The sequence below is a fragment of the Eretmochelys imbricata genome, chromosome 28 (genome assembly GCF_965152235.1).
Source record: "Eretmochelys imbricata isolate rEreImb1 chromosome 28, rEreImb1.hap1, whole genome shotgun sequence".
Taxonomy (NCBI): Eukaryota; Metazoa; Chordata; order Testudines; family Cheloniidae; genus Eretmochelys; species Eretmochelys imbricata.
In genome coordinates, this window is record NC_135599.1 from 1,304,981 (window position 1) to 1,327,040 (window position 22,060).

A 22,060-nucleotide genomic window follows, 5' to 3' on the forward strand; every position below is an offset into this window, starting at 1 on the left:
CACTGCAATTAAATGCTTTGCTTGCCCGGCTTGGCAGCCGGGGGCTGTAACATGTGGGTCTCTGAGTCCCTCCCCCCTCGGGGTTCTCAGAGCTTGGGGCTCAGCTGGCCCAGACACAGCCCCACAGCGAGCCTGTCAGCGGATGGGGGCAGCCAGCTTCAATCGCGGTGTGGACACGACCACCCACATCAGCTCCCGGCAAGTGGGACACAGCAGCCAGCCCAGGCCAGTCCCACCCTGCAGGAGGGGCCTGTAGGCTAGTGTAGTTTGGGGCATGTCTCTGTCAGTGCATCCGGGGCCCTGGGACTGGGCTGGGCTTTGCCACTGGGGTGGCCACTGCATCCCCCAGTCAGCAGGGCACATTAGGAGCCACGCCAGCAGCCAGCCATCGCGGCGTGCCAAGCCTGGCACGTCGCACTGGTGGGAGCCGGCCCGAGTCTGCAAACCGTAAGCGGGTCAGATGGTGCCAACCCCGCGGGCGGCACAAAAGGGGCCTGGCAGCAGGGAACGCACAACTTCCCTAACGCTGATGTTTGCGGCTCGGATGCGGATACAAACTTTGTATCTAGAGCCCTGCCAATCTGCAGCTATCCGCTTTATATCCACGGACCATTTCTGCGGCTCGGACGTGGACAGAAATTTTGCACCCGTGTAAATCTCTAACCATTACACTCATCTAGTCTGACCTTGTGTCTAACGCGGGCCGTAGTACCACACCCAATAATATCTCCGTCGAACCCAGAACGTCGGCCTAGGCTAGACGATCTCTTTTAGAAGATATCCAGGCTGGATTTATGAAGACGGCGAGGGGTGGAGAATACAGCCGGCCCGCAGACCGGCCCAAAGTGAAAAGTTAGGACCTGACAAATTATTTCTCATGTTAGAAAAAAGCCAGAGGTTGTCACAGAAACGTCAAAGAATGACCGAGATGCACTGGCACACGGCTTCAGGGGAGGTCCAGGAACAGAGCCAGGAGCATCAGTTGGCTGGATTATCCATCTAGCTGGGTGCACCCAGGCTAAACCTGGGTTCAGAGGAGCCCCTGGCGGAAAGTCACCCTCAGGCGTCAAGCAGCACAGCCCGAGGCTCCCAGCTCCCGGTGGGGAACAAGCCAGACCCTTCTGCGCACTGGATCCGCTGGAATTCAGCTCGGGGGCGGTGAACAGATTTTCATCCTCCCCCGGCCAGGGCAGCTGCTGCAGCTTCAGCAGAGCTGACTGAGCACGTGTGTGAGGCTGACCCTGCTCCGGCCGGAGTCCCCGGGCCCGATCCTGCGGGGGGAGGGGCCGGAGTCCCGGGGCCGATCCTGGGGGGAGAGGGGCAGGGGTCCCCGGGCCCGATCCTGCGGGGGCAGGGGCAGGGGCTGGAGTCCCCGGGCCCGATCCTGGGGGGAGAGGAGCCTGGGTCCCCGGGCCCGATCCTGCGGGGGGAGGAGCTGGAGACCCCGGGCCCGATCCCGCGCCGCCCCATTGTTCCGGCCGCAGAGACATTTTGTATCTGGAGCCCGGCCAATCTGCGGCTCCGCCCTAGTCGCCTGGCTCCGCTCGCCCCGCCCCAGGCCCGGGCCGCGCCGGAACAGCTGGGGGGGCGGGGCTGGGAGAACAAAGCCCAGAGCCCGGGGGCGGGGCAGCTCCTGGGGGCGGGGCTCGGGCCCGGCCCGGGGGCGGGGCAGCTCCTGGGGGCGGGGCTCGGGCCCGGCCCGGGGGCGGGGCAGCTCTTGGGGGCGGGGCTCGGGCCCGGCCCGGGGGCGGGGCAGCTCTTGGGGGCGGGGCTCGGGCCCGGCCCGGGGGCGGGGCAGCTCGTGGGGGTGGGGCTCGGGCCCGGACCAGACGCTGCTGCTGCCGCCGTGGGAGCCGGGAGCGCGGGCTGGGCAGCGGCTGCTCCCCCCCGGGGTCCCTGCGGGGGGGGGGGCCCGTCATTAACCCCTCCGTGCCCGGCCGGGGGGGCGTTTCTCCAGCCGGGACCAGACCCCGGGCAGCCCCGGGCTCTGCCTGCCCCAGCCCCCGGCCAGAGCCCCCCGGTGAGTGAGAGACCCCGCGGGGGGGAAGCGACTCTCTGCCCCCGGGAACCGGGGAGAAGCCTCGGAGCTGCCTCAGCCCCAGCGGAGCCGCCGCCAGGATCTGCCCCCGGCCCCGCTGGGATGGGGGGGCAGAGACTGGGGCCCGGCGGGGGGGGTTGAACTGTCTCTGTGCAGCCAGGAAATCCCCGGGGGGGAAGTGGGGGGCGGGGGAAGGGGGGCAGTTAATTGGATCCCGTCCCTGTTTGTGCCACTCGCCTCTCAGCCCCGATACAAATTCCCTCCGGCTCGTCCCCTTTTCTCTCTCAGCATCTCACACGTGGCTGCAAACTCCGGGGCGATTCCCCACCTTTCCCTCAAATGATCCGCTCTCTCGTCTCTCCTCATCCCCCCCGTCTCTCCCTAATTCTCAAATGTCCATTTAAAATCTCCTCCCATTGGGGGGGGGGTTTCCCACCCCTTTTATCTGCACTAATTTGTGTTTGTTTACGTGGGAGATCGTTGCCCTGGGTCAGGGATCGGGGGCTGTATGGGGAGCCCTGAGACAGGCTGACTCTGGGGTGGGGATGGGGTGTCCCTTCTCTGCCAGCAACAGGGCCGAGGTGGGGAGGGGGGGAAGGGAGGAGCCAGTGTCCCCCATGGAGCCTGCCCAGTCCCTTTGGTTCTGCTCTTTTCTAGCATTTAATTCAGAGAATTTGTTACTGGGGAGGCTGAAAAATCTCTCTGTGGGTTTAGCCTGGCAGGAGGGGCCAGGTCTACACTGGAATAAAGAGATCAAGTATTTTACCAGCATGGCAGAATGTAGGATGTCTGTCTGCAGGGAAAGGGCCTGGGGGAAGCCTGATGTGAAATTCACTAAAGCCTGTTCTGAAACCCCCACAACTGCCCTTCTCATCCAGCCAGGCCGCAGAATGACATCCATGTTTCCCTCCAGTTCATCCCGTACTCCCACGGGACAGGGGAGAGAAATGGCTGCAGAGGAGCCCGTTCAGGTAGGGATTATTGGGGGGTTGCTGGTGGGGTCCTGCAGGAGGGAGAGGGACAGCAAATACCCCGGAGAGGGGAAGGTTTGCACCGTCTGGGTTGGAGCGGGGCAGGAAATGCACAGGGTGAAGAAAGGGAGGAGGCCAGGGAGTGGCAAAGCTGCCAGGACTAGTTTAATAAGTGGCCTCGATTCTAGGAACAGACCCATGAGTTCGGAGGTGGAAATGCCCTGATTTGTGGGACAGGAAATAACCCATCTACATGGGGCTAGGAAAACTGACCAGACTCCCAGTGCTGGAGCCTGACCCGACTAACCAGCGGGTGCCGTGACTTATGAAGGGGGCCCCCACCAGTCAGGTTTGGGGAGCTTCCCCTCCCTTCATATCCAGCTCCATACAATGCAGAGGGTGTTGGGCTCCTTACCAGGGAGCTCTCCCTGGACCCTGCTAGGGGCTCCAGCTCGTGTATCAGTCTGTGGCTAGTCGGTGTGTGATGGATCTGCTGGGAGAGAGGAGGGGCTCTCTCTTCGTCCCCTCACCCTGGTGTTTCCTGGATGCTCGGAGCATGTGGTCGGACAGAGACATCCCTTAGGGGAGGATCTATTAATGGAGATTCTCTATGTCCTAATAAGGAGGAGAGGATGGAAGGTAATAAAATACAGGTAGGATCTGATGAGAAAGAGTCAAATGGAAAAAAAAGAGACCCTTTCAATTACATCATATAATAGCAGACAGCTAAAAAGTGACACGTTTTTAAAGTGCTTATATACCAGTGCTAGGAGTCTAAATAATAAGATGTAAGTAAGTAAGATGAAGTAGAGTGCCTTGTACTAAATGAGGATATTGATATAACAGGCATCACAGAAACTTGGTGGAATGAGGATAATCAATGGGACACAATAATACCAGGGTACAAAATCTATCGGAAGGACAGAACAGGTCGTGCGGGTGGGGGAGTGGCACTAGATGTGAAAGAAAGCGTAGAATCAAATGAAGTAAAAATCTTAAGTGAACCAAACTGTACCATAGAATCTCTATGGATAGTAATTCCATGCTCGAGTAATGAGAATATAGCGGTAGGGACATGTCACCGACCACCTGACCAGGATCATGATAGTGACTGTGAAATGCTCAGGGAGATTGGAGAGGCTATTAAAATAAACTCAATAATAATAATGGGGGGTTTCAGTTATCCCCATATTGACTGGGTACCTGTCACCTCAGGACGGGATGCAGAGATAAAGTTTCTTGACACCTTAAATGACTGCTTCTTGGAGCAGCTGGTCCTGGAACCCACCAGAGAAGAGGCAATTCTTGATTTAGTCGTAAGTGAAGCACAGGATCTTGTGCAAGAGGTGAATATAGCTGGACTCTTTGGTAATAGTGACCATAACATAATTACATTTAACATTCCTGTGGTGGGGAAAACACCTCAGCAGCCCAACACTGTAGCATTTAATTTCAGAAAGGGGGACGACACAAAAATGAGGAGGTTAGTGAAACAGAAATTAAAGGGTACGGTGCCAAAAGTGAAATCCCTGCAAGCTGCATGGAAACTTTTTTAAAGACTCCATCATAGAGGCTCAACTTCAATGTACACCCCAAATTAAAAAAACCAAAAAAGAGCCACCGTGGCTAAACAACCAAGTAAAAGAAGCAGTGAGAGGGGAAAAAGGCATCCTTTAAAAAGTGGAAGTGAAATCCTAGTGAGGAAAACAGAAAGAAGCATAAACTCTGGCAAGTGAAGTGTACAAATATAATTAGGAAAGCCAAAAAAAATTTGAAGAACAGCTAGACAAAGCCTCAAAAAGTAATAGTAAATATTTCTTTAAGTACATCAGAAGCAGGAAGGCTGCTAAACAACCCGTGGGGCCACTGGACGATCAAGGTGCTAAAGAAGCACTCCAGGACGATAAGGCCATTGCGGAGAAAGTAAATGAATTCTTTGGATTGGTCTTCACGGCTGAGGATGTGAGGGAGATTCCCAAACCTGAGCCATTCTTTTTAGGTGACAAATCTGAGGAACTGTCCCAGATTGAGGTGTCATTAAGGGAGGTTTTGGAGCAAATTGATAAACTAACCAGTAAATAAGTCACCAGGACCAGATGGTTTTCACCCAAAAGTTCTGAAGGACTCAAATGTGAAATTGCAGAACTGCTAATTGTAGTCTGTGACCTGTCATTTAAATCAGCTTCTGGACCAAATGACTGGAGGGTAGCTAATGTGATGCCAATTTTTAAAAAAAGGAGGTGATCCTAGCAATTACAGGCTGGTAAGCCTGATATCAGTACCAGGCAAAGTGGCTGAAACTCTAGTAAAAGAATAAAATTGTCAGACACAGATGAACATAATTTTGTTGGGGAAGAGTCAACATGGTTTTAGTAAAGGGAAATCACGCCTCACCAATCTGCTAGAATTCTTTGAGGGGGTCAACAAGCATGTGGACCAAGGGGATCCAGTGGATATAGTGTGCTTAGATTTTCAGAAAGCCGTTGACAAGGTCCCTCACCAAAGGCTCTTACACAAAGTAAGCTGTCATGGGATAGGAGGGAAGGTCCTCTCATGGATCGGTAACTGGTTAAAAGATAGGAAACAAAGGGTAGTATAAATGGTCAGTTTTCAGAATTGAGAGAGGTAAATAGTGGTGTCCCCAAGGGGTCTGTTGTGGGACCGGTCCTATTCAACATATTCATAAATGATCTGGGAAAAGTTGTAAACAGTGAGGTGGCAAAATTTGCAAATGATACAAAACTACTCAAGATAGTTAAGACCCAGGCAAACTGTGAAGAGCTACAAAGGGCTCTCTCAAAACTGGGTGACTGGGCAACAAAATGGCAGATGACATTCAATATTGATAAATGCAAAGTAATGCACATTGGAAAACATAATCCCAACTATACATATACAATGACGGGGTCTAAATTAGCTGTTACCACTCAAGAAAGAGATCTTGGAGTCATGGTGGATAGTTCTCTGAAAACATCCACTCAATGTGCAGTGGCAGTCAAAGAAGCCAACCGAACGTTGGGAATCATTAGGAAAGGGATAGATAATAAGGCAGAAAATATCATGTTGTCTCTATATAAATCCATGGTACGCCCACACCTTGAATACTACATGCAGATGTGGTTGCCACATCTCAAAAAAGATCTATTGGAATTGGGAAAGGTTCAGAAAAGGGCAACAAAAATTATTAGGGGTATGGAACAGCTTCAGTATGAGGATGTGCTGCATCCGAGAGTGCTAAAGGAGTTGGCGGATGTGATTGCAGAGCCATTGGCCGTTATCTTTGAAAACTCATGGCGACTGGGGGAAGTCCCAGATGACTGGAAAAAGGCTAATGTAGTGCCCATCTTTAAAAAAGGGAAGAAGGAGGATCCTGGGAACTACAGGCCAGTCAGCCTCACCTCAGTCCCTGGAAAAATCATGGAGCAGGTCCTCAAGGAATCAATTCCAAAGCACTTAGAGGAGAGGAAAGTGATCAGGAACAGTCAGCATGGATTCACCAAGGGCAAGTCATGCCTGACTAATCTAATTGCCTTCTAGGACGAGATAACTGGCTCTGTGAATGAAGGGAAAGCAGTGGACGTGTTGTTCCTTGACTTTAGCAAAGCTTTTGACACGGTCTCCCACAGTATTCTTGCCAGCAAGTTAAAGAAGTATGGGCTGGATGAATGGACTATAAGGTGGATAGAAAGTTGGCTAGATTGTCGGGTTCAACGGGTAGTGATCAATGGCTCCATGTCTAGTTGGCAGCCGGTATTAAGTGGAGTGCCCCAAGGGTCGGTCCTGGGGCTGGTTTTGTTCAATATCTTCATAAATGATCTGGAGGATGGTGTGGATTGCACCCTCAGCAAGTTTGCAGATGACACTAAACTGGGAGGAGAGGTAGATACGCTGGAGGGTAGGGATAGGATACAGAGGGCCCTAGACAAATTAGAGGATTGGGCCAAAAGAAAACGGATGACGTTCAACAAGGACAAATGCACAGTCCTGCACTTAGGACGGAAGAATCCCATGCATCGCTACAGACTAGGGACCGAATGGCTCGGCAGCAGTTCTGCAGAAAAGGACCTAGGGGTTACAGTGGATGAGAAGCTGGATATGAGTCAACACTGTGCCCTTGTTGCCAAGAAGGCCAATGGCATTTTGGGATGTATATGTAGGGGCATTGCCAGGAGATCGAGGGACGTGATCATTCCCCTCTGCTCGACATTGGTGAGGCCTCATCCGGAGTACTGTGTCCAGTTTTGGGCCCCACACTACAAGAAGGATGTGGAAAAATTGGAAAGAGTCCAGTGGAGGGCAATAAAAATGATTAGGGGACTGGAACACATGACTTATGAGGAGAGGCTGAGGGAACTGGGATTGTTTAGTCCGCGGAAGAGAAGAATGAGGGGGGATTTGATAGCTGCTTTCAACTACCTGAAAGGGGGTTCCAACGAGGATGGATCTAGACTGTTCTCAGTAGTAGCTGATGACAGAACAAGGAGTAATGGTCTCAAGTTGCAGTGGGGGAGATTTAGGTTGGATATTAGGAAAAACTTTTTCACTAGGAGGGTGGTGAAACACTGGAATGCGTTACCTAGGGAGGTGGTGGAATCTCCTTCCTTAGGTTTCAGAGTAACAGCCGTGTTAGTCTGTATTCGCAAAAAGAAAAGGAGTACTTGTGGCACCTTAGAGACTAACCAATTTATTTGAGCATGAGCTTTCGTTAGCTACACTTCATCCGATGAAGTGAGCTGTAGCTCACGAAAGCTCATGCTCAAATAAATTGGTTAGTCTCTAAGGTGCCACAAGTACTCCTTTTCTCCTTCCTTAGAAGTTTTTAAGGTCAGGCTTGACAAAGCCCTGGCTGGGATGATTTAATTGGGGATTGGTCCTGCTTTGAGTAGGGGGTTGGACTAGATGACCTCCTGAGGTCCCTTCCAACCCTGATATTCTATGATGATAAGACTGGGACTTTTCAGCTTGGAAAAGAGATGACTAAGGGGAGATATGATAAAGGTCTATACAATCATGATTGGTATGGAGAAAGTATATAAGGAAGTGTTATTTATGCCTTCTCATAACACAAGAACTAGGGGTCACCCAATGAAATCAATAGGCAGCAGGTTTAAAACAGACAAAGGGAAGTGTTTCTTCACACAACACGCAGTCAACCTGTGGAACTCTTTGCCAGAGGATGTTGTGAAGGCCAAGGCTATAACAGGTTTCTAAAAAGAACTGGAGAAGTTCATGGAGGACAGGTCCATCAGTGGCTATTAGCCAGGATGGGCAGGGACGGTGTCTCTAGCTCTGTTTGCCAGAAGCTGGGAATGGGCAACATGGGATGGATCACTTGCTGATGACCTGTTCTGTTCATTCCCTCTGGGGCACCTGGCATTGGCCACTGTCGGAAGGCAGGACACTGGGCTAGATGGACCTTTGGCCTGGCCCAGTCTGGCTGTTCTTATGCTCCTCTCCCCCACAACTAGTGGGGCTGTGAGTGGGGCAGCAGGTCCTGAGTGTGGGGCTCTGGCTCTTTCAGGGACTGGTGACCTTCGAGGAGGTGGCTGTGTATTTCACCAGGGAAGAGGGGGCTCTGCTGGACCCCGCTCAGAGAGCCCTCTACAGAGACGTCATGCGGGAGACCTATGGGAATGTGACCTCGCTGGGTAAGGATTCCTGTCCCCTCAGTTCTTAGAGGGGGAAATGCAGAGTTAAGGTTCACAACACCCCACAATAACACACACACTAACATGTACTTCCCTGCTACAGAACACTCTGGGTACTGCACAAAGTCTAACAACGTCTCTTTGCTAAAGCCAAATAAGGATTTAGGTCCAGCGTAACAAACCAAAGCTTCCGCACTCAAACACTGAGCCTACTTCACACTCACCAGCTCAGACTTGCAAACCAATACCACTGTGCAAGCCCGGTCTCTCTGGGTCTAGCCCTGGGGGAGGCCATGTTTCCGCGCTGTCCAGCCCTTAGCACTGCAATCAATTAGTGGGGAATTAGCAGTCTTTAGACTGCTCAGTCCACTTGATCCTGGCTGAGCAACAGGGAGTCTGTGAACACCTGCCCTCAGGCAGAGCGGGACAGCAAGCAGTTAGGGGCTCTGGCTTGCAAACAGGGCAGAGGACCACAGTCTATGAGCCCAGGCCCTTAGTCAGGGTGGGCTAGCAGGCAGTTAGGGGCTCTGGCAAGGGTAAGCACCAGACACAGGCCTCTGGCCAAATGTGGGGAGGCTGCCACCCCAGGGGTGAGGTGGTAGGGGGACCCAGGCCAACCCTGCTCCACCGGGTCCCAGCCCAGGGCCCTAACAGTGGTGGAGTGTTGCACCACCGGGTCAGCGGGGATCCACCCACAACATGCCAACCTGTCAGGCCAAGGCCCAACCAGACGGTCGTGTAGTTTCCCTGGGCTACTTCCTACCTCCCCATAGTCTGGTACCTCCATGCTGTAGGTGTCCTCTGTCTCCCCGGGATGGGTGGTCAGCGGTAGCCCCAGGCGTTTGTCAGCACCTTGCTCAGCCAGCGGCCCTGGGAGCTCTGGCCAGGCATCCTGGGAGCTCCCCATCAACGTCCTGCTCCGGCAACAGGGGGGAAGCGTCTATCTCCCTTGGCAGCTCCAGCGCAAATAACGGCCATCCTTTTGTGCTTCCGCTTCCTGTCCTGCCCCTCCACGTCCGGTGGGGTGGGCATGGCTTTCCTGATTCTGAAGCCCAAAGGGCGGGTTATGGTCCTTCCAGGTCTAGCTCTGAGGGAGGCCAGGCCTCCTCGCTACACACTCCCCTCCCCTCACCGTGAGGTTTCCTTCTGAGTCATTGTCTTCACTTTGCCATTGATCAACCTTGGAGTCTGCTAGAAGTAAGCACCCAGGCTGCTGGCAATCTCCGTGACAAGAACATGCCCTGGTGCACCTTCACTGACACAACCTACAAACACAGCACGGAAATGAGGCACGCTTGGTCCCTCAGGGTTCACATGGACCTCTCTTCATCCCACAGTCACAGCTCTGCCAAGCTGCTCCAACTAATCCCTCCACCTTTCAATTACGGCTATGCTGCACACAGCTGGAGGGCATGCGGATAAATGCCGGTATTCCCATCTGTGCAACACAACACAAACACTGACAGGTTCTCTTAGTCCTTCCTTGTGTCTATTGTAGATTCACGGGTTTTGTGGCCAGAAAGGACTATTGGAACATCTAATTTGGCCTGCTGTATAACACAGGCCACAGAATTTCATCCAGATACTGCCAAGTTGAGCTGAATCCCTTGTGTTTGATTAAATCATCTTCCGGAAAGGCATCCAGTCTTGACCTGAAGACTTCCTGAGATGGAGAAGATGCCACTGACCTTCGTAGTTTGTAAACCTTTGCACCAATCTTACTGAACTGTTTCCAGTGGCTAGTGCCTACTCAAGGATTAGAGAAGGGCAGAGTTAAGGTTGTGTTGCAGGTATGGCATCGTTTTCTAGTTTTCAGAGGTTTAAGTTTTGCTCTCATCCACATGCTGGAAGGACATGAGGCCGCACTGGGCAACCTTAACTCTGCATTAATGTACTTTATGGGTATTCTACGCGGATTTTTTTTTTTAAATGGACTTTTTGCCACTATAACTGTGTCTACCTTACACCTTTTCCTGGCACGGCTGTGATGGTTAGCGGTGTGATTTTTACACCCCTAACTGCCAGTGCTACGCTGGCAAAACTTGTAAGTACAGACCGGGCAAAACTCTGCATGTGGACTTTAGAGCACTTTAAAATAGAACTCTGAACCCACATATTTTGGAGTCAGAGGGGAAAACTTCCAAGAGGAACTTCTGCAGAATGCAAGAAAAAGGCACAACACACATTGTCTGAAACTATCAGCGGTCGGGCTCCATCTCAAATTCATGGGTGTGGTTTAGGTTCAAAGGCTGCAGCATAAACCCTCTTGAGCCAACTCAAAGAGGCAGTGGGGGCTACGTACTACCTGAGATAAATGCCAAGTGAAAGAAATCAGTCCGGGGACAATGAGAACCGTCGTTTCAGCCCCAGCTGTGGGTAAGAAACTATGACAAGAGGAAGATGATTTTGTAAAACAGCTGCCAAAGGGGATGGGGGGGCCTGTATCTTAGGTATCTCTTTAACAGATCTCCCCCAAGTTGAACCACTAACCCTTCCCTGAATGCCCATGAAAAATGTGCCCTGCTAATTTCAAGAGACTCCAAATACACATGTGGAATTCAGGGTAGTTCGAATAGTTGGTCTTTAAACAGAAAATAATGCTTCCATCGAGCTGCTGCCTCTCGCGGAGGTGGATGGCCTACGCTGATGGGAGAACCTTTCCCGTTGCTGTAGCGAGCGTCTACACTGACGCACCATAGCAAGACAGTCGCAGGGTCTCAGGTGTAGACAAGCCCTGGGATACGACATTCAGTGACACCCCCAGTCCCTCCTTTTCCTGACTGCGCTGAATCCCTCCAGTCCGTGCTCACCAGTCCCGGCTTTCCTACACCTCTCCCATTGTCTCTAGGTTTCTCTCTCTGATTCAAAAGCAGATCCAGGATGACTTCCCCTCTGGCTGGAGTCTTTAATTCCTGGAACAGGGAGTTACTGACTCTGTGTTTTAGGAGCTGCATTGCCAAGATGGCCAACGGCATATTGGGCTGCATTAGTAGGAGCATCGCCAGGAGATCGAGGGAAGTGATTATTCCCTGTACACATCACTGGTTAGGCCACATCTGGAGTATTGCGTCCAGTTTTGGGCCCCCACTACAGAAGGGATGTGGACACATTGGAGAGAGTCCAGCGGAGGGCAACGAAAATGATTAGGGGGCTGGGGCACAGGACTTACGAGGAGAGGCTGAGGGAACTGGGGTTATTTAGTCTGCAGAAGAGAAGAGTGAGGGGGGATTTGATAGCAGCCTGCAACTACCAGAAGGGGGGTCCCAAAGAGGATGGAGCTCGGCTGTTCTCAGTGGTAGCAGATGACAGAACAAGGAGCAGTGGTCTCAAGTTGCAGCGGGGGAGGTTTAGGTTGGATATTAGGAAAAACTATTTCACGAGGAGGGTGGTGAAGCACGGGAATGGGTTCCCCAGGGGGGTGGTGGAATCTCCTTCCTTAGAGGTTTTTAAGGCCCAGCTTGACAAAGCCCTGGCTGGGATGGTTTAGTGGGGGTTGGTACTGCTTTGAGCAGGGGGTTGGACTAGGTGACCTCCTGAGGTCTCTGCCAACCCTGTGATTCTATGAGCAGTGTCTGGCTGTGTGTGTTCCCAGCAGAGATGGGGATGGTTAAATCCCTCATACGCAGAGCGTCCTGCACCTTTGAGCACCTGAGGAGCTGCCCCCAGGATTTGACTGTTTTAAAACGGGCTGGGGTTAAAGTAATAGACTCTTTGTGACAAATGTCCCATGAACTCCCCTGATCTCCCTTGTTTTCTATCCCCTGAGCAGGGTTTCCCGTTTCCAAACCTGATGTGATCTCCCAGCTGGAACGAGGGGAGGAGCCGTGGGTGCTGGATCTCCAGGGCTCTGAGGAAGGAGAGATCCCGAGAGGCACCTGCGCAGGTGAGGGATCATTAAACCAATTCAAATACACTCTGTGGCTGAAGGAAATACCTGGGACTCGCTAAAAAGGCCTTGGGAGCTCTCGGAGTTCAGGAGTATCCCCAGGAGGCCTTGTACCCTATGGGCAGCTATCGCTCACGGCTTCCTACCTATCCTGACTGACACCCAGCAGCAGCTCCCTCCCTGATGGGATGTGGAGGCAGAATTGTTCCCCTCCTCTCTCCCCTAAGGAGAAGAGTTTTGGAGAATTCAGCTACTAGATTTTTTTCTGTCTCTCCAGCTCTAATTTTGATTTGTTTTCCCCTTTTCCACCCCTGTTTCTGAGGTTTCTCTCTTTGTCCTAGCAGGTGCTTGGATGGTGAATGAAAACGAGGAGCTTAATCCTGAGCAGGAAGATGCTGAGCAAGTGGAAGCGCACAGGGAATTATCGCAAGGATCGAAAGGGAATGTGTTCAGGTGTTGTGTGAGGGGGAAAGCCTGTGAGAGCCAGCCCAGGCCAGAGAGGCAGCAGGGAAACCAGCCCAGGGAGAAAGTGGGTAAATCCATTAATTGTCAGGGGACTCACCAGGACTCCAAGGAAATCACAGCCGAGCAGAGAATACCTACAAGAAAACACACATGCACTGAGTGTGGGAAACACTTCAGTAGCCACTCAGACCTTATGAAACATAAGCGAATCCACACGGGAGAGAGGCCCTATGGATGCGGTGTGTGTGGGAAAAGCTTCAGCCAGAGCTCTCACCTTATTCGGCATCACAGGATCCACTCAGGAGAGAGACCTCACGAGTGTGGCAAGTGTGGGAAAAACTTCACTCTGAGTTCTGCCCTTATTAGACATCAGAGGATCCACACGGGAGAGCGACCCTATCAGTGCTGTGAGTGCGGGAAAACCTTCACTGACAGCTCAGCTCTTATTAATCACCAGAGGACCCACACAGGAGAGCGACCCTATACATGCTGCGAGTGCGGGAAAAAGTTCACTCGGAGCTCAGGTCTTATTATACATCAGAGGATCCACACAGGAGAGCGACCCTATGAATGCTGCGAGTGCGGGAAAAGCTTCACTGTCAACTCAGACCTAATTAATCATCAGAGGATCCACACAGGAGAGAGGCCCCATGAATGCTGCGAGTGCGGGAAAAGCTTCACTCAGAGCTCAGCCCTTATTAGACATCAGAGGATCCACACAGGGGAGCGACCGTATAAATGTTGTGAGTGCGGGAAAAGCTTCTTTGTCAAGTCAGATCTTATTGGACATCAGAGAATCCACATGGGAAAGATCCCCTATAAATGCTCTGAGTGCGGGAAAACTTTCACGCAGAGGTCAGCCCTTGTTACACATGGGAGGATCCACACAGGAGAGAGACCCTATGAATGCCGTGAGTGCAGGAAAAAATTCACTGTCAAGTCAGACCTTACTAGACATCAGAGGATCCATACAGGAGAGCGCCCCTATGAGTGCTATGAGTGTGGGAAACAGTTCAGTCAGAAATCAAACCTTAGCGCTCATCAGACAAGCCACACAGGCGAGACACCTTATCAATGCTGTGAGTGTGGGAAAGGCTTCAGTGTGAGCTCTGCCCTCATCATACATCAGAGGATTCACACGGGTGAGAGACCTTATCGCTGCTCGGTGTGCGGGAAAGGTTTCATCCGCAGCTCACACCTGAATAGACATCAGAGTCTCCACAGGAGAGAGAGACAGCACAAAAACTTTGTGTAGGGCTGAGAAGTTTTTTTTGTTTGGTGGTGGTTTTTTTAACCATATTTGCTAATTCCCACACAGCAACCTTTTGGTTTGTTTGCACCATTTGCATCACCCTGTTCTCTCAGCTCCCCCAGGTTAGTTGCCCTCTTTTGCCTTTTCACAGATCGCCCTTCTCTCGGGTGACTCCTATGGTCCTTTCTACCAACTCCTTTCTCCCAGGAGTCTTGGGAGCGTGTGTCCTTCTGGCCAGGAGTTTCCATCAGCCCCAGGTGGGGGAAATAGGGGTGACCTCAAGTAGCTACACTGAGCGAAAATCAACCTGGGCTTTGTCTCCTCTAGGATTTTCCAGCCTGCTGGAGGTAGCGATCCTCATGTAAACACCCTGCTGTATGTGCCGTGCTGACATAGCCCAGGGGCTGGGGTTAGCTCGCACCTTCCCCTTTGACCTGTCCTAATCGACACCAATGTTCCTGCTCTGGAAAGGCCCTGACCATCACCTTTATACTGGCCCCGCTCTAGCAGAGCGAGTCTTAGTCACCAAGTTCCCCCTTTGGCGACAGATTGTCTCATCCCCAGTTGTTCTCACGCTGATCCAGGTTGTGCTGGGCAGCAGGTATTTTTCTTTTTACCACTTTTCTTATTGAAAATCTATTTCAATATCACAAAGAGGAGGAGCAGGAGTGGGACAAATGTATCATTTCAGTCTTTGCAACACTGGCAGGAAATGGGGTGAGTCGACGGGATTCCCTTCTTCCCCATCACCGTCGCTAGGCCCGCTCACTCCAGCAGCGCTGGGGTCTGTCTGAGCCACAATGGAGCTTATCCACCTATATTCTACCCCTCCACCTCCCAAACTTAATAGCACCGATTTGATCCTAAATCTGACTCATTATGGAGATGAAAGATGAAAGTGTCCCAGTCCTGGCTGGGGAATTCCAATGGATCCCAAACACCATGCGATCATTCCCAGTTTAAATCCCAGTTTCTGTCTATTGACAAAGCCACTCCTGGGCTTTTTCCCTCTTGAGCTGGGCTCATTTGCAGATGAGAAGGTCAGCAGTTTTTCCCTATTACGATGCTTTTTTCTCAATAACACAACTCTATAATAATGAAGGGCTGTTGAGTGAAGCAGGTGTGAATGGATCAGTGGAGAAAGCGATGGGGGAATCGGCTGTCTTGATTTCTGAGTAATCAAATGTAACCTGCTCTGGAATTTCATGTTGTACGAACAAGAAAGTGACTTATACCGCTCTGTGTTGCAGGTTTTTCTCTCTCTCCTGGAGGCCATTTGGTCACATATCTGAATATTAGTTTTGTAGCTCAGATTTATCAGGGACTTTTGGAGAAATGACTGTTTGCTAAACAAGTACTGTCTTATTTTATTTTTGTCTTTTCCCCACCGCTGCATGAGGACATGGAAGAAGCTCAAGTGGAGTTCACTCACCAGGAGAGGATGCTCCGAGCCATCCGGCTTGCTAACAAGGAAACAGTAGTGGGTTTAGGGCTCTGCTCCAAAATGGTGAACAACAGCACACCCCAGATTGTGCAACTAACTGAAATAACTGGGTGCGTGTGGCCTATGATTTGGGAAACGCTGTCCCTGCCTGTGTTGATGTGGAGAAAACAAAAGTGGAATTTTTGGCAAACTTGCACTTGGGAGATGCTGCAAATATTCATTACAGTGAAATCAGTAGCTACACACTGTCTTTTTTTATATATATTCTGCTCCTTTGGTGACTTATAGGGATTCTGCTCCAGCTGTATATTATTCCTGGGGGAATTCTGCACCAAAAATTGAAAATTCTGCACACAATAGTTTAAAATTCTGCATATTTTATTTGTCAAAATAAGACAATGTAATCATGCCAGCTTCAATTATTTTGGTAATTTATTTCCAATTATCTGTCAGCAAGTATGTCTCTAACAATACAGACCCAAAAAAAAAATATTCTGGGGATTTTTTTTTGACAAATAGATTCTGAAGTACAATATCACTCCAAGGCTGAGGTGGGGGGAATGTGAAAGAGAAATAGTGTATAGGAGAACACCGACCCAAGCTTCAGTTATTTCAAATGGAATTTGTTTTGACAAGCTCTAAAGTAAAATTACTGAAGGAGACAAGTTGTGTAACCTTTTACTCAATTAGACTATACGGGTCACTGAGTTCCTCGCTTCTCTGCAAAGCAAAGATGTAGAACGTCTGTCAGGAGAGGCCCATGGTGCTTTTTATGAATGGCAATGGATGCATGAGGAAATAGGTAGCTTGGTTTGGATTTTTGGGGTTTTTTTTTTTTTTGGTGGGGGGGGTTGGCTATCCATTATTTTTATGGGAGCCGAGATCCCTTTTCCTTTTTTAACAAAGCCCATTGTCACAGCTCAGACTTTTAACCCTCAAGCCGGGCTACTGAAACCTCCCCAAAACTGCCCTTGGTGTTTTCACTTTGGAGATCTTTGGGGTTCAAACCTCCACAGTGCCTGTGGTTCGGAGCAACCGATATTTTAAGAAAACTGCTGGGTTAATTCGGACTCTTCCATGAGGCAGACTGGGCTATCGTCAGTTTGGATCAGACTGTGGTGTCTGTAACCAAGGCGTACTTCACTCCTCACATGCCTGGAGACTTCAGGGGAGTGACCGCAATGTTGGGTGAGCTGGAATCCTCAACCATAAAGACCAAGGTAAAGGTGGAAGCCCTTTTGCACCAGCACCTGCCTAAGAAAGATGGACATTCCAGGACTCCCAGACTGATCACCTCTGGGGAAGGAAGTTGTAACCTCAACACCAGGCTGTGCCAGCCTTGACTTGTCTCCTCGTACCTGACACAGCTTGCGAATGTGGAGTACTGAGTAGGCGACCCCATCGCCTGGTTCCTTGACTGCAGCTCTAGCTCCTACTCCAGGGGAGTTGAAAGAGCTGCAGAGTTGGAATCACTTGTCAGTTTCAATCTCAGATGGTTACTTGTTCTATTTTTCATGCTTTGTTTTTATCAAGTGGGAACTATCCCAGCCTTTCTATTCTACTGCGTTGCGTGCAGGTGTGTGTGTGAAACCTGTCTCAGCCACTCAAGGAAGGAGCTAAAAACAATTCCCAAATCTAAATAACCCTAAAATGCTGCCCTAGAAAATGGTTGAACATGTGCTCCTCGTTCGGTGAAAGTGGTCAGAGAACCTGAGCTGGCGGATACATACCGTTAAAACTCTGTGCATTAAGATCTGTGTCTATTTTAAGGTTTTTAATCTGTAGAAGCCACCGGGAGGTTAGCGATATGCTGGTGAGGTCTAAGATGGACGCTCCAAAGTTGTGGCTTAAATGTGAACAATGTGGACAGCTGCCTCCTTGGGTTCCTGTTTCAGGGTTTATAAGGGCTGATTTTCTGCTTTATAATTCTGATGATTTGGCTGAACTGATGATTTGATTCCAAAGCAAGATAATTGTTAACTGAGTGATTTCCGGATCTGGCCTGATCGAGATCCCAGTACTGTGTGCCCCAGAGCTAGCTGAGGGGTGTGAATAATAGTTTAGGTTTAGTTAGATGTGGTGTTCATTTTGTTTGTTCATTTTAATGAAATGTATAAAAGGGATATTGAGTCTTGTCTTCCACTAAGCTACATGGCCAGAACCGTAGAGATCAGCCAGCCCGACTCGGAGCCTTATCAACTTCCTCAATATTAACTCTTAGGTTCTCAGATGGGACCAGCTGGGGGAGGCCACACGCATCTCATCCTAGGGGGCTCACACAAGGGAAAATGAGCTCCCAGCGCAGACTTTCAGGAGTAGTGAGGGTGGGCGTGGGCCAGGGGCAGCGTGTCTGTCTGCATGATGAGAGGTTGGTGGAAGGGGGTATCTCAGCCGGTGGGAGAAGTGGCTCCGTCCCATCCCCTCTGCTCCCCATACGTGCCCGGAGCAGGGTCTTTCTGCTCAGCCAACTTAGGGACATTTCCTGCCCCCCTCACCCTGCTGAAGGGCCCAGGCGTGCCCAGGAGCTCCAGGGAGACACTGATGCTGTGAGTCTCCCTGAGCCAGGGATGTGGGGCTGGAAGGTTCCTGCCAGAGGTGACACGGGGGAGCTCATGTCCTCCCCCGCCCCTTTACATTGTGCCCTTCTAGTATCACAGGTACAAATCGTCTCTACTGGGAGGGGCAGACTGTCCTTGTCACAGTGTATATATACACGGGGCCAGGGTGTACATGTACACCCTGGCCGGGTGGGCAAGGAGCATGTGGTTACCGCAGTTACAGCCTACCAGACTGTACTGGGTCTTGTCATGATGAGATTCAGAGATCAGGGTCGCATGGCAGCCCTCAGGTACAGGGCAGCATGGCCTAGAGGCCAGCATCAATACTGCGGCCCTTGAATTCAGGACAGCGCGGCCTAGTGGCCAGTACCCAGGGGAGCCACCACCAGGGGTTGTTGGTCCAGGTAGAGGGGCACCCGACTCCACCAGGGCCCTAGAGTGGTCTGTCAGCGGGGAATCCCACCGAAACATGCTGACCTCACGCAGGTGGGAGACACCACTCGCTCACCCGCCTGCTGTCGCTTCCTGCAGCTGCAGTTCATGAGGCATCGGGGTCTCCAGGCTCCTGATGGCAACAGATCTCTGGTCCAGCTCTCCAGCTGGCACCTCCCGCAGAGATCCTTCTTCTCCAGTGGTCAGCCCAGGCTGCTCCCTTTTTATACTGAGCATAACACCTGGAGCATGCCCAGTACGGTCTGAGAGGCGGGAATTCCTTCACCCGCAGTGTGGGGTTAACCCCTTCTGGCCCAGTGTGCGGTGTGTACGCCCCATCACACATCCCCCATCACAGTATTGTGGGGGGGGGAAGGTACTGACTCCATGGCAGATGACTGCTCTCCCTCCCCTGCCCCTGGAGGGAGGGGAAACCCTTTACCCATGTCTCCAGCTCCCTTCCTTCCTCAGCTGCAGGAGATCTCGAGGTTGTGTTAAAAACACTGCATGGCAGTTCAGGCCAGTGGGTGGTTGGAGCTGGCCATGCTGGCTCCAGGGTCCCGCTGTAACCTCCAGGGCAACTGCACCTGGATTCCCCCTCCGTGGTCCACCAGTGACACCCAACCTTAGACTTCCCAGATGTCACCTTTCTTGGGCAAAGACACATGTCTCTCCCTCTCCTGAACAGCATATTTCCAGGCTGCACCAGCCCTGTTTACCCTGTACTAGCCCTCAACAAGTCCTAAACGGCCAGCGCCTGCCCTTTGCTGTCTCTGCAGTGACTAAGGGCAGTGTCACGGCCAACACTGATACCCACCCAGCTCTTTGGTGCAAGCACGTTTATTCTTCAGGGGAAAGCATTAAAAACAAGGAAAGAACCAGAGATCACCCCAGCTCCAGCAAGGGCTCTGGTTGGGGATTTGTCCTTCAAACCCCACTATGGCTTTTTCTGTGGTTACAACAGCCTTCGCTCAGCACAAGCCCCCACCCCGTTAATCCGTAAATCTCTCCTTTGTGGGGTTCTGTGATCTGGGAATGGAATCACAGGGTCACCAAAGCACGAACCTCTCCGGGGGTGGGGGGTGTCAAACGGCACATTCTGCCCCAGCCTGACTCTGGTTCCCCCAATCCCATGAGGTTTGCCTGCACAGGTTCAAATCCTGCTCACAGCAAAGGGCCAAGCACCAGTCCCATGGAAGGGCAGTGGGGGTTTGTGCTCCTAGGTCACCTTGGTGCTTCTCAGAATCCAACCTCGTGGGCTTCCCGGGAGGATGCTTAATGCTGAAGGAGAAGGGGGGGATCCTGGAGAGAAAAAGCCACAACAACACAGACTGAACGGTGAGGAAATGGGGTGGGGGAAGCAGGCAGAGGTTACAGAGAAGACTCTTTACACACAACAGGGAGCAGGAGGCAAGTGCAGCATGTTTAGGATGATGGTCGTGGAGAGAAAAAAGGCTGGATTCAATGCACTATGAGACCAAAGGAGGGGAAGGCGAGTGGCAGCCCACACAGGACCACGGCGCTCAGAGACCCCAGTGCTGGTCACCCTGACTGTCCTAGCTAGAGAGAACTGGCTAACAGGGACCATCCCCCCGCCATGCTCCTCTCCTGGCAGAAGGCCCCTTGGAGCAGTAGGAGCTGGATTGGGAGTGGGGGGCCCTGGGGACAGAGGGCAGCTGAAGTCCCTCAGATATCTGGGAACTAGGCACTGCACAATGAACGGGCTTCACACCCCTCACAGCCGGGACTGAGGGGCAGCAGCAGCTGGTAGGGTCTGCGAGCAGGATTGGGGAAAAGACGAGCAGATGGGCCAGATCCCCAGCTGATGTTAATCACCCTGGCTCCATTGGAGTAAATGGGCCAGAACCTCAGCCGATGTAAACGTCTTTTACTCCAGTGGTGACAACTTCTCTATTTCCCTCATGTCCCATTGAACCAGCTCGCTTCCCTGTTCAGGCTAAACGTTTTGTCATCTCGGTGGTAGAGGATCCCCCTCTAGTGGCCGGCCCACATGCAGGACAGCCTACAGCTCTCAATTACACTACTCGCTCAAGGCGCAGAGGTCTGTATGCGGTGGATTGAATGGCCCTGTTTTGCTGATGACCCGTGGGAAGGTCATAACGGCTCCCCATGGTGCAATCCCTCTTTGTTCAGGTTGTGAGCTTTAAAATTCTAGGAAAGGACACAAAAAATGTCCTGGCACCTTTTCTGTGCGGGATTCTCTGGGCAGGAAGAAAAGGCCGCTGTCTCTTACCAAGAACAAGCCACGTGATGGCTCGGTGCTGGACGTGCAATGAGCACAAAGACTCCTCTCTCAGCCTGCAGTAACCCCTCTGCATTGCTCCTTCTTCATCCAGCCCCAGCGAGCTTGTCTCAGAGACACAGGCTGCTTGGTCCCCAGACAGCTTCCCAGTGCCGGTGACCCTTAGATTCAGGACACCCAGCAGGACCTGGGGGTGGCTCCTCTCTCAAAGGGCTGGCAGGCTCAGGCCAGGCCCCTGGTATGGGGTTCACTATCTACTTACCTAGATGCCAGGGAAACCCACAGTCCCTTTGTGAGCCAGGTGAGGGATGGGTCTCGGCCCAGCTGAGCTGCCCAGAGAGAGGGGGCAGGAGAGGCTGGGGGCTGCTTGGCTCTTCTTGGGTTTTTGAAACTGATGGGAGACTTTGAAAACGTGTAGCCCACAGATCTGGGCATTAAACCCTCCACCCTGTAAAGGGATCCGAGGCGACAGACAGTAGAAGAATGGACAGAGCATGGGTGGACAGACCCATCGGCAGGGAAAAGCTCTAGGTACACACAGTCTTAGTGGCAAAAAAAACCCACTGAATAAAATCAAGGTAATTAAATGCCCATAAACTACATTAATGCAGAGTAACAGTGGCCCAGTGCTTCCTCCTGCCCTCCCAGCATGTGGATGGGAGCTAAAGTTAAACCTCTGAAAACTAGGAAATGAAGAGTTAAAGTACATGCCATAACCACAAGACGACCTTAACTCTGCCCCTCCCCTGTCCCTGGAGTTGGCACTTGCCACTGGGAGTGGTTCAGTAGGGCTGGTGCAAAGGTTTACAAACTATGAAGGGAGGCGGAGAATGCTCCATCTCAGGGAGTCTTCAGGTCAAGACTAGATGCCTTTCTGGAAGATGATTTACTCAAACACCAGGTACTCAGCTCAACTCGGCAGCAAATGGATGAAATTCTGTGGCCTGTGGTATAGAAGAGGTCAGACTAGATGACCTAATCGTCACATTTGGCCATAAAAACCCATGAATCTACAATAGATACAAGGAAGGACTAAGAGAACATGCCACTGTTTGTGTTGTGTTGCACAGATGGGAATACCGGCATTTACCTGCATGCCCTCC

The 22,060-nt window shown here is 51.6% G+C and overlaps 1 protein-coding gene across 1 annotated transcript in view; it reads left to right on the forward strand.

Annotated features, from left to right (window-relative positions):
* Positions 1 to 1,960: 1,960 nt before the first annotated feature.
* Positions 1,961 to 22,060, forward strand: part of LOC144258208 (uncharacterized) — a 31,362-nt gene continuing 11,262 nt past the window's right edge. Inside the window, 5 exon segments of the mRNA XM_077806614.1 lie at positions 1,961 to 2,020; positions 2,917 to 3,009; positions 8,531 to 8,657; positions 12,427 to 12,540; positions 12,885 to 14,259. Of these exon segments, the coding sequence (XP_077662740.1) occupies positions 2,929 to 3,009; positions 8,531 to 8,657; positions 12,427 to 12,540; positions 12,885 to 14,259 (1,697 nt within the window). The 5' untranslated portion in view covers positions 1,961 to 2,020; positions 2,917 to 2,928.